The sequence below is a fragment of the Fukomys damarensis genome, unplaced genomic scaffold, assembly GCF_012274545.1.
Source record: "Fukomys damarensis isolate Sample0158 unplaced genomic scaffold, DMR_v1.0_HiC HiC_scaffold_13, whole genome shotgun sequence".
Taxonomy (NCBI): domain Eukaryota; kingdom Metazoa; phylum Chordata; class Mammalia; order Rodentia; family Bathyergidae; genus Fukomys; species Fukomys damarensis.
In genome coordinates, this window is record NW_022900925.1 from 16448573 (window position 1) to 16461293 (window position 12721).

The following is a 12721-nucleotide window of genomic DNA, read 5'->3' on the forward strand; positions in this document are numbered from 1 at the left end:
TTCTTACAGGTCATTTTCATCAGGTTAAGATCATAACAGAGAAAGCAGAAATAGTGGAAATGAAAATAAATTCCACAGAGACCCAAAGTCACTACATCAAAAGGCCCAATAAGTGTATTTTTCTAGTAAGATGTAGTCATATCCAATACGAAAGAGCTAAAGGAAATATTATTTGGTTCCACAAAAATACACCCTCAAGGTGTCTCCTTTCTTAGAGTTTACTACCACACCTGATTTGAATATCAGGCAGTACAGAAAAAAGACATTCTCTTTGTATAAAGATGGATTTTATACAAAAGATGGAATAGTAGAGAAAGAAAGTCCCTTTTTTTTTTTTTGAGACAGGGTCTCACTATGTAGTTGAGACTGACCTGGAGCTCACTATGTAAACCAGGCTGGTCTCCAACTCACATTGATCCTTCTGCCTCCTGAGTGCTGGGATTATAGGTGTGCGCCACCACGCCTGGCTAAGAAAGTCCTTTTTAACATCAGAAAAAATAAAAGGTGAGCAATGTAGGTTACAGGGAGTCTTGCAGCATCAGTAACAGTCAAAGAATGAGGAGACTTCCAGGAAGGATAACCTATGGCACTTGGATATCTGGGCTTGAACTTGAGTAACAGATTAAACACTTTTACTAAGGTCATCAGTATACATTAAAACAAAAATCTTAGAAACACACCATTTGGAGCCAAGTGTACTTGTGCCACTGTAGTGGCACAAACCAGTAGTCTCAGCTACCTGAAAAGCTGAGGCAGAAACAAAGATATTTGAGGTCTGCCTGGGCAACCTAGCAAGATGCCATCTCAAAAAGAAAAAGACAATGTTTGGATGCTGTATTCACATTTTTTAGTGAGATGGAGAGTTCTGAATAGTTATTAAAAAGATCCAAAAAGGAAAGATTTATTACATAAGACAATGGCTACTGGAACATAACTTTCCTAAGAGGCAACATTTCATTGGGATCAGAAACAGAAAATTCCTCTGACCTCTGGGCTCAGCCTCAAAATTCCTGGCTCTGGCTTTAACAAGTAATAAACTTTTGGCTTTTGAGCCTAGCAACTGGTCTGGAAGAAAGATAGCAAAAAAAGGGAAGAAAATCAAGATGAATTTTTAAAAAGTTAACTGGCATAAAACTGAAACTCAAATTAACCATCACAAGATCCAAATTGAGTCCCTTCCATTAAAGGGCACATCTCCATTTCCTTTCAGCAAGGGGAAGGGAAGAGCACTCTCTCAATCGTTTACTTTCTAGCTATCGGGTGGGGGCACCTCACTATGGGTAAGAGTACTGGGAGGTTAGTCAGACTTATCTGACACCAACATTTACACCAAGCCTTTTCAACTTCCTTGGAAGAACTGGTTTCTTTATTTTCATAAAGAAAATAACCAACATAATTCTATTATTCCACATGAGCACAGCCCTCCTGGAGAGGCTTATCAGCCACCAACACTGTTTCTTTGCTTGGCTGTAGCAAGCTAGATTACTCTCACGATATCAGCTTTAATGAACAAACCAAGTAATCAGACCAGTAAAAAAGACTGGTAGTATAATTAAATAAATAACTTTATTTATGATATTTCAGATTTTATAAATGCCAACTATATAGCAACTAAAGTCCCATAAATTCTAGCTGAGGCACAACCACCAATCAAGGCCCTTTGAAAAATCAAAGATAATAGTATCAGGGGAGAAAAGTTTTGTTCTCTCAAAAGAGAATTCAATAAATGAACTTACTTCCTTGATCCTTTAAGGTTCACATTAGGAAAACTTAAATTTTCTTTAAGGGGATTTCCAGGTAATAAAACGATCATCAGTCCATATTTAGAAAAATAAACCCCACAGTTAAGAAAAATATATCAAATGCCCTTCATACCCAGAATGTAATAAAACTGTGACAACAGAATGATGAGCTGCTCCATCCCAGACTAGTGTTAGTCTACTCATCATGTAGTATATCATGTCCCTCTGAACAACAGCATCTACACACCATGCTGTAGTGAAGAATTTCTCCTTTTATTCCCTGTGGCAGTCTGAGGCAAGTCCTATAAATACCATAGTCAACTCCAATGGGGAATAGCAGCTTTTTCTTTTGGTGAGGAGTAGGGATGTAAGAAGTCTTTAAAATACCTGGTGTTTCAGTAAGGTAAGTAATGAATTTTCAATAACAGAAATGGTTAATCGTGAAAAAAGTTATGGGGGGTAGTTCAGATTTTTGTCACTATCCAGAGATGGTAAAAGAAGACAGGTGCACACACAGATTGTCATAGGCACCTTCAACAGTGAAACCATTCTCTGGAGGTTTGGAAAATTTTAAGAGATTTTGAATGAATAGATTTTCACAGAACACAGATCACCAGACAGTGGTTCTTAAGCTTTTGCTCCAAAGTTGTAGAGCATTTACAAATGGAATTATCTGGATAGTGACTCCTCAATGTCTTTTTACATTTGACTTATTGAACAGAACCTCACTGAAAATTGAGCAGTCCTCACCCTCAGTAACCAGTGCTAATCTGACATAATAAAGAACCGTTGGGTGGCCTGGAAGACATTGGCTATTAGTCTTTTTGTCATGGTAGAATTCAGATTTCATCATCCTGTAGTAACAAATATTAATCCAACAGAATAAAAAAAATAAAATGACTAGTTCCTTAAAAAAAAAAAGAGAGATGCCTGTCCTTCTTGATATTTTTCTAGCAATACAGTTAACCCCAGTGAGTGTACTTGTAATTTTAAAAAAGAAACACACAAAAGTTTTTTTTGCAGTGTTCTGTCTTTGACAACTCAAAACATGTTAAATAGAAAATGGTCTAGGGCTGGGGATTTAGCTCTGGTTCTGGCACCAGCCTTGCAAGCGCAAGGGCCTGAGTTCGATCCCTGGTACCCTGCCTACCCCAAAAGAAATACTCTGGAAAATGGCCTATCAGCATCTCAAAGAATTTGTGAAAAATGGAATTTTCCTTGACTACCCCATGAGTTGGGAACATCAAGTAGAAATCTATCAAGGTTATCAAGAAAGGACTTGTGATTTTTCATCATAGGGTTAAATAAAAGGACAAGAGTTATTTTTATTCACAACCCAATCTGCTCGCTGAAAGAAAAAGACTCTCTGGATAGTATAGAGAAATCTGGTATTCTGAAGAGTCCAGCTCTCTAAGACCTGGCTTGTCATCAGGCCTCAATATTATCACTGAAGCACAGAGACTCTTGTTTTTGATTGCTTTACTCACCTCCTAAGGAGACAAAAGCAACTGAAATCTTTTTTTGTTTTTAAACTAAAAACAGGAAAATGTGTGTTATAAAAGACAGCACAGAAAAATTGGCTTCAGCTCTATCCATGTCACCGAACCATCACTATCAGTATTGAATCCACCTGGCTGGTCAGGCTCATTTTCAGGGCAGTCAACTTCTCCATCCTTCTTTTCCTCATTCCAGGTCTGGGCGTGAAAGTGGCACTTGTCAAGAGTTCCTGGGGAGGTCCCATCAATGGAAGGCATACAGCAGCAATAGGATGGTACAGATACCGATTACACCACCTAGGATGAGTGAGTCTCGCCGCTTCCTGAGATTGATCCTCTGGATTAGGCTGTTCACAGCAGGAAAACGATCTTTGGGAAATCTTTATTAAGGTCATATTTGAAAGAAACCTTTTTAGTGAGAAGTCACAGGAATTATGAATACAGCAACAGGCGGAGTCTGGAAACAGTAAGTAATGGTAAGATACAGGAAGGAAGAAAATTACACTGAGGAAGTCTTTGGTAAACACCCTTTCCAAAATTGGGACAAATAAGTCTCCCAGTCTTGTGTGTAGTAAGAATAATGATGAGAAGAAAAAACAGCACCAGTATGTTGAGACATTTCTGTCAAGCTTCAGATCAGTGGGAACCAGTATGGTTAGGAAGTCAAAGCACAGCCAGCTCCTATCTTGCTCCCTCATCCTGTTTTCCTCCTTGCCTTCTTATCCTAGCCTTCTCCCCTAGTTCCCATTTCTCCCCCTTTGTTTTTTTCCCCTTCCTTTCTCTCAAGAAACAAGAGATTTCTGCTTCAAAGTTTTGAGGAAAACCTGATCCTCTTTCTTACAGAGAAATAATTCTTTTTTTTTTTTTTTTTTTTTTTTTTTTTTTTTTTTTTGGTTTTTTGAGACAGGGTCTCACTATGTAGTTGAGACTGACCTGGAACTCACTGTGTATCCCAGGCTGGTCTTGAACTCACAGCAATCCTCCTGCCTCAGCCTCCCGAGTTGATGGGATTACAGGCGTGCACCACCACGCTCAGTGAAATAATTCTTATATTGAGTTAACTGGGAACCAACTCTAGGATCTATGTACTTAGGTACTGGTGAATTATTTAAAATTTACTTTGCAGAAGTAGGCAGGATACAGTGGGAAAGTAGGTTAAAATGTTCTAACTATCCTATTAGGGAACATTAAAAAAAAAGCAAAGATGGCAAAAACTCAATTTTAGGAGTACTATAACGATCATGACTATATTTTACTTTGTATTTAAAGATATCTTTATACTTTTCTATAGATTTCTTTGTAGGTCTGGCAATCATTTCTGAAAATACAACTGCAGGTGCATCCTCTTTGATAACAGAAAAAATAAAGTTCAGGAAAACTAATGATAAAACCACCAAGGATACCAGAGAGCTGGACTAGTCTCCCTCTCCTGAGAATCTTCACTGCATTTTTCTGTAACAAAATGCAGATCAAGGGCATTTATTTATATATTCTATATATTGTAGGATTGTATCTTTCTCTAATCTTGAATTTTCCCCACACTTAGAATATACACTGCAGATATTAATGTATTTTTTGATTAAAAAACCAGGACTAATAGCAGAAACAGTTGTAAAAAATCATAAAGCAAGTATTGATGTAAGAGACAAAAACTCTTGCAAGGTAAAAATCTCACATACAGAAAATGCTTAATCTTTTCTTGCTTAGTAAGAAGAGACTATACATAAATTTTTGCATCAGGAAACTCCAGCTACGGTGGATATATTCTATCTGATTTACTTTTTTTTATGGAACCACCACCCTTCTTCCCTTCTATCATAATCTAGTTCTGTAGTCGAAATATGATGGGTCCAATCTTGCCTTCCATTACCAGGATAGGTCAATAAGGATATTCTACCTCTTGGCCAACGACTGGGTTGGGAATGGACAGTAACTTACGTGGGGGCAACCACAGTCCTCTTTTGAGGTTTTTGTGACAGCTGTTAGAAAGAACACCCTTTTCTTTCCTCATACTGTTTTAAGCTAGTGTTAACAGCCATCTTTCTCATCCCGAGGAAAAAGCCTGCTTGAGAGTAAGGTTAACAGTTAAAAGCTATAGTACCTGATATAGAATAAATAATACATGTCAAATCTAAAGAAAAAGACAAAACAATAAAAGGCTGAGGTAAGAGAAAGAAAGGGAGCAAAAGAGAGAAAAGGCAGATTCCTGATGATAACGTATGAGCCACTGAATCCAGTCACACCTTAAGCCAAATTCCATGCCTGGATTTTACACAGTTAGATGAAATATTTTCTCCTTGTTTCCTTTAAGTCAATATGAATTAGGTTTCTGTTGCTGTATCTCTATAGAGTCCTAATACTTATTTTGTTTGATTTTTTTGAACACTACTCATTCTTTTGGAATGACTAGAAATTCTTGAGTGGCTGACCTGTACTAGGCACCATGCTGGGCTCTGGGACACTGCCTTACCTTAGAGACTTTGTCTTAAAATTTTCAAAAAAGGTCTGGGGCTGAGCATGACAGAACATACATATAATCCCATACTCTGTGATGCTGAGGCAGAAGGACTGAAAGTTCAAACCCACCCTGGGCTAAGGTAGGGGGCAGCCTGGGGGTATAGATCAGAGCTCTCTGTATTCAATCCCTAGAACACAAATAAGAAGGGAGAGAAAGGGAGGGAAGGCAGGAGGGTGGGACAGAGGGAAGACAAAAAAGAAGGAGATACAGAGGGAGGGAAGACAGAGAGGGAAGGAGAGGGAGACACTGAAAACATATGGTCTAGAGGGGAGAAATACCTCTAGTTCACAGTAAGAAAAAGGACATGAAGAATAGTGCGGACAAATTCTAATGCAGTTGGAATGGCTTCAATCAGTATTTTAAATGACCCAGGTATCCAACCTCCCCTTCCATTTCAAAATTTCAATGGTTTCATAAAATATAAGCTCTTATACTGTATTCACTAAGTAGTTTTTGTTCTTGCTAGTGATCAAGTTCATAGTTTTAAAAAGCCTGATTTCACAGGAACTTAAACCTGAATCTCTCTTGCTGTGGACCCAGCCCAAGTCACTTTTATGAGCCTAATTCTTTATCTGCCAAACAACAATAATAATTTTTACATCCTCTCTTTTGTGGTGATGATAAAGTGACATATCACACATAACAGTACTCTGTAAGTTATATAGCACTATACACACTATACATAATTTTGTATATTTGGCTTTATACTAGGTAAGTAACAAGGCAAGAACAAAATTCACAAATGACTGGAAAATACCAACAAACTCCAGGATATTTTTCCCTCAGGCAAAGGAGTAATCAAACTAAAAGTAACCTTTGGGCCGGGGATTTAGCTCAGTGGTTCTGCCACCTGCCTCCTAAGTGCAAGGTCCTGAGTCCAATCCCCGGCACACATACACAAAAAAGCTAAAAGCAACCTGAAATTAGGATCAGAAGATACTCAACTTTTAAAAATTATATATTAAAAAAAAATTATAGGTCCTTCCTCTCATAGTAGTTACAGAAGAAATCTTTTTCCCCTAAAGGCTCATCTTCCCAGAGACTAAATAAAGTTCTTCAGAATGGCCAGCTATTAGTTTCCTTGGGGGCCTCTTGGAAGTACTATTACTCTTGGAAGTACTACTACTAACCTTAATTAACAGGGAAACTAAAAGGCTAAAAGATCACAGCAAGAAGTGAATCTATCCTGGAATTCACTTTGTGCTTCTCATCTATGTATACGGCTTCTTCCTTCCTGCTTCCGTCTAAGTATTTGTCACTAACTTGTTCTCCAAATTGGAAAATAAAGAGAACATAATTTATGATATTCAGGTAAAACAATATACAGAGGAGAACTATCGTGGATTTAGATCTATTAAGTGTAAAAAAAATTTGTGAATAATTTAAAAACTCACCCCCCCCATATCTACTGGTATTAAACTGCTGATGTGCAGTCTTCCAGAAATGGTACTAAACAGCATGAACTTTGACAAAGTAGGAAGTATTCACATGTAATTACTGAGGGGCTTTACAAATGCTCAGTGGCTGCCCCCACCCCTGAACCACAGAAAAGAATAGGCACACACATACCACACACCCCAACACAGACCAAACTTTTAAAAAGGATACTGGCCAAAGTATTCATTTTGCTGTGAATTGACTTCAACATCCCTCTCTGTGAAGTCATATTTTCTTTTGTTGCCATAGCAATGCTTCAAGGGGGGGAGAAAAGAAACAAATTGGCATTTGAGATTACTCTAAACACAGCATTCTCATCCTCTAAAACTACAGGTGCAATATCATCTTGAAAAGACCAGACAGGAAAATAAAGAGAAAGTACTTTCCAAGCCACCTTTTTTTGAATGACCTCACTACTAGCAACAATATCTTTTTTTCTTCTTCTTCTTCCCCATACTAGGGATCAAACTCAGGACCTTGCACTCATGAGGTAGGGTGCGGTACCAATGAGTTAAATTCCCAGCCCAACATCTTTTTGTATAAGCCATTTTCTATATTTTCTTCAAAATAACAAAAAAGACGTTACCAAAGCACAGACTACAAAAGCTTCTTACACTAAATTTAAAAGAACCCAGCTACTAAAATATTCTTAATCAGAAAAAACTGTTGAGAGGGAAGTAGAGAATTACAATCATAAAAATAGAATCAAAAGTATGTATTAATATATAACCAGTTTTCAGTTTATGAGCAAATTCTGTTTCAAAATTTTACTTAAGAATCAATAGCAGGTGGCAGATCTGGGGACACACATGCTGCATTAACACTTTTTGTTGGCTTTTTTGTTTTGAAACAGGGTCTTGCTACATAGTTCAGGTTGGGCTAGAACTCACTATGCAGCCTAAGATGGGCTCAAATTCTCATTCTCCTGCCTTAGCCTCCAGAGTGCTGGGATTATAGGCATGTGTCACCATGCTTGGCTTATAATGGGTTTATAGTAAACCAGCTGACAAGGGTCACAGATTTATTAAACATGAATAAGGGGGAAAAAACCCACTCTAAAATGCAATCTTTTCATTTGACTACTTCAATGTGCTGTTACAAGAATGTGACAACTATTTATTTTCTACTATTCTATCACCTTAGACATTAGAATCCTAGAGGGTAAGGTCAATATTGATTTTGATATGTAACACAGAGAGGAATACTTTAGATATTGACATTATAAAAGCTAGAGACAATGGAATGTTGCAGAGGAATTCTGAAAATATCTGAAACATTTTAAAAAAAGCAAGCAATACAGATTGAGATTCTGGGAAGATGGTGGTTATAGTACAAATTCTCGATCTCATCTCTGGCCTATTTTCCTCCATGAAGTAACACCAGAATAAAAACAGACATGCTGGGGAAAGTCCATCTGAAACCCCAAGTTCCCTTGAGATCTTCTGGGAAGAGAGCCAAGTGGAGAGCTATACTTCTCAAGCAAGGAGTGAAACAAGGAAAGGATGGCAGGGAAAGCTAGATTTTTTCTTCAAGTCCAGCAAAGATACAGATTTTCTCACTTCTTAAGGAACCCAGACAGTAAAAGACTATGGTTTTGCATGTACAAGACATGCAGTGATGGACTGAATTGGACCCAGTCCCTGCAGCTGGGAAAGGTCTGAGACAGACAGATTTACAGGCACAGAATTTATGGTTTAGCAGCTGGTGAGATACTCAGCCCCTAAGAGTAAAAACTGCTGGCTATGCATTGCTTGAGTCTCTACTAGTGTGGCCACTCTGAGAGTTGATGAACATAATTTTGGATGAGCCGAGCCTCAGAGACTAAACCACCAGGTATCTAAACAAAATGAGATGCTAGAGGGAGTACTCTAAATAAATAAATGCAAATTAATTAAACTTTTAATTTCAAAATTTGAGAAGGCAAAAAGAAATAAAAGTATGTAAGGCAATATACATAAAAGGATATTCAAACATTCTAGAATAGTAAAACTATGCATAAGAACAGAAACACACACACACACACACACACACACACACACACACACACACAAAAACAAAACACAGAAGGGAGAAAAAAACTAGATCTATGAAAGATATCTCTAAGAAGGGTCAGAAACATTGTGTGTGTGTGGACTTCTGGCCAAGGGGATGATCAGGTCAAAGAAGGCTGTGACTGAGTTCTACACATTCAAAATGCACACAAACTCTGTGCTCATGGGGAGGAAGAATCATCTGGAGGTCTTATGAGTGGCCAGTTCCCTGAATATGAACAGAGAATTGATGAAGAACTACAGAGAATCTCAAATAACCCAGAACTCCAGGCTACCACGTGGGAACTGACCAAAGCAATGATGAAGGCTGAGATCAGAGAAGAGATATCAAAGGACACTTTGGGAAGCATAAATGCTCAGCAAGAAATGAAATAAGCAGCAGAAATGGAAACTGACAGAATTCTGTTTGAAATTACAGCAGGGCCTTGAGCAAAGCACCCCTATTTAAAAACAGGAGTTATGGGCTTGTACAAGGTAATAGAGTTCAAACTTAGGTTGGGTAATCTACATATGCCTCTGTTTTTTAAACTATAACTCTCACTATCTCCTGTGCACTTCAGCTCAAAAGTGGGTGGAAATTAAAAAATGATTTCCACAAAGCACTTTGTATTCCTTGGAGAATGGACATTATCATCATACATTAAGTTATTACCTTGTTGAATATGCATGATTTCCAGTACCACATAAAGTATATCTAGACATATTTTCCCATCTTGTTTCATCATTTGAAGTTGAGCTAAGTGAAATATAGGCTATTATTTCAAGAGTCAGATACTTAGAAGCAAACTACAAGCTCCAAGTAATATATAATGCTTTTAAAATGATAAATCATTGATGTGTTTACTGGAACTTAAAAGTTTTTTACCTGTTCTATGAACTAAACTCACACTTATTTTTTAACAATAGATAATACTATGCAGTCAAAGCTATATAAATTTATAAATATCAAGTTGTTTTTATAGTTTTTATTTTAAAAATTAATTTTATTTGTACACTTTAGATATGGATGATGATGACATTCATCATATAGGGAATTTGCATTTGTACATAATGTATTTTGATTATTTCCCCCCAATCCCTTTTCCTCCTTTTAATCCCTCTTCCCCTCTTTACCAAAAGCTTTGATTCCATTTTTCCTATTATTCTCTTTCTTTTCCCTTCTTTCCTTTCCCCCTTCCTGCCAAGAGTTGTTTTAAATAGAATGAAGTCAAAACTTATATTCAGTAACATATTTTAACAATGTCTCAAAAATGAAAAATTTTGATATATGAAATATGCATAATTATTACTTAAATTTAAAAATTCACATTACCCATAAGCAACATAACTCGTTTTATGTTCAGAGAAATTTCACTTATGATACCCATCGTATTTTCAAGCAAAAGGTAATTTGTTTTTTTGGTACCAGAGATCGCTAGCACTTGTAAGGCAGGTAGTGGAACCACTGAGCTAAATCCCTGGCTCAAAACAAAAGGTAACTTAAAATGAAAGACCCAACTACAATGCTCTTTAACCAGAAAAATAACAGTAGAAATAATTCAATGGTTCATAAGTGTTCCTATCCTTTGGGGTGGCCTAAATTTTTATACCTGAATTATAGGCCACCTTGCCTAAATATAGAAAATCAGACAAGGGGAAGGGAAAATACAAAGGAAGAAAACACAAAAAGGAAAAATAAAAGGATTATAAGGAAACTTTATATAATTCCTGGCAAAAAGTGATAGGACCTCATGTACTGATGAGTTACTTCAGTTGAAAATCAAGTAGTTCTGTGAAAATTTTGTTTAAATGGAAGATACAATACATGCAATTTAAACAACAGTGTCTAATGATCAGTGTTAATCTCATGTATACTGAGAAGATTAAATAAAATAGCATGTGCAAAACATAGTACAGGACATAGGCCCACAGTAAGAATATAAATGTCTGTTTCCATGTTCTTCACTGTACCTCTCCTGAACAGCTAAAGCATAAAGACCATACCTACTTATTTATTTAGTACCATAAAATAGATACATAAAAATTCAAACCAGATAATTAAGGAATTAATTTAAGGAAGAAACTAGTTCAGTGTTATTACAACTAACATTAAATATCATTGTAGATTTTCTATAGCTGCTATAACAGAGACCAAATCTACATAAATAGTATAAATAAATTTATCAAATAATGTTTAAGACTGTTTTCCATTAAAAATGTCAATAAAAAGATTGAGGCTAAAAATATTAAGTACAAATTAACTGGAAAAATTAACCTAAATAAAACAGCCTAATTCCAATAACTATGGAAATAAATGCTTGGGGCTTTAAATGTCTCTTATAAGGGAATGTCACAGTAAAAATATATTACCATCTAATGAAATTCTCTCTCTTTCTTTTTTTCCTTTTCTGGTACTGAGGATTGAACTCAGGACCTTGCGCTTGTGAGGCAGGTACAGCACCACTGGAGCTAAATCCCCAGCCCATGAAATAATCGTCTTTAAAGAGAGTGATTTGACTTTAACTCTAGTGAAAAGGATTAAATTGATTTGCTCATTAATGTATGTGCAAACGAGTATCAACAAAGTAAAACCAAAAAATTATTCTTACCTTATTGTTTCTTCTATCAGACGATCTGAGCTGCAAATAAAAAGAAAATTCAAATCCTGAACACACAAACTTGTACTTAATTTTTCTACATTTACAGATACAATTTTCAGCCACTTATATATACAAAATACCTAATTTCTGAAGGTATCTGGAGAAAATCCTGGACTTTGAAATTAATTTATCCATATAATATATAATTTACATTTTACTTTTGTTGTATTCATATAGTAATAAGAAAACAGGGCCTAGACACAGGGATTAACTTGCCCAAGAGTCATATGGTTATCAGGCAGAGTCAGGATTCAAACTCAGTCTGACTTCAGTTTGAAATGGCTCTGAATAGTAATTCTTGTTTTTGTTTTTTTTTTGTCCACAATCAGTCCCAATCTGCCCCCACCAGATTCTCATCTCATTTTTTCAAGAATCACAAAAAAACCCTGTAAATAGGATGAAAAAACACATTACACATTGGAAGAAAATATTTGTAAACCACATACTTAACAAAGGATTAGTTACCTACATACCATGTGTTTTTTTTTTAAACAGAAACAACAATCCAACTAGAAAATGGGCAAAAGACATGAGAACACATTTCACTGAAGAGACTAGGCAGACAGGAAATAAGGACATGTAAAAATGTTCAGTATCACTAGCCGTTGGAAAGATGAAAACTAAAACCACAATAATGCATTGTCACACACCTATTAGGCTGAGATAAAAAATTAAGTGTCAACACCAAATGCTGGTGGGAAATGGAGAAACTCAGACTTCCTAGTGAGAATGTAAAACGTACATAGCCACTCTGGTCTAAACACTTTCACAGTTTAGAAACTGGTTAAAAAAAACAAAAACCCTAAACATGCAATAACCATATGACTCAATCATCACA

At 36.4% G+C, this 12721-nt stretch overlaps 1 protein-coding gene across 4 annotated transcripts in view; it reads right to left on the minus strand.

Moving 5' to 3' along the window:
* Window positions 1–12721, minus strand: part of Gosr1 (golgi SNAP receptor complex member 1) — an 86746-nt gene that overhangs the window by 40371 nt on the left and 33654 nt on the right. For 3 of the 4 annotated variants that reach the window (XM_010642193.3, XM_010642192.3, XM_019210387.1), the window contains 3 exons: window positions 11833–11862; window positions 7365–7447; window positions 440–3607 (listed from right to left, as the gene is read on the minus strand). In XM_010642193.3, coding sequence (XP_010640495.1) covers window positions 3483–3607; window positions 7365–7447; window positions 11833–11862 — 238 coding nt within the window. In that variant the 3' untranslated portion in view covers window positions 440–3482. Of the gene's footprint in view, window positions 1–439; window positions 3608–7364; window positions 7448–11832; window positions 11863–12721 lie in introns of those variants that run through there. The other variant, XM_010642194.3, reaches the window with a different exon arrangement.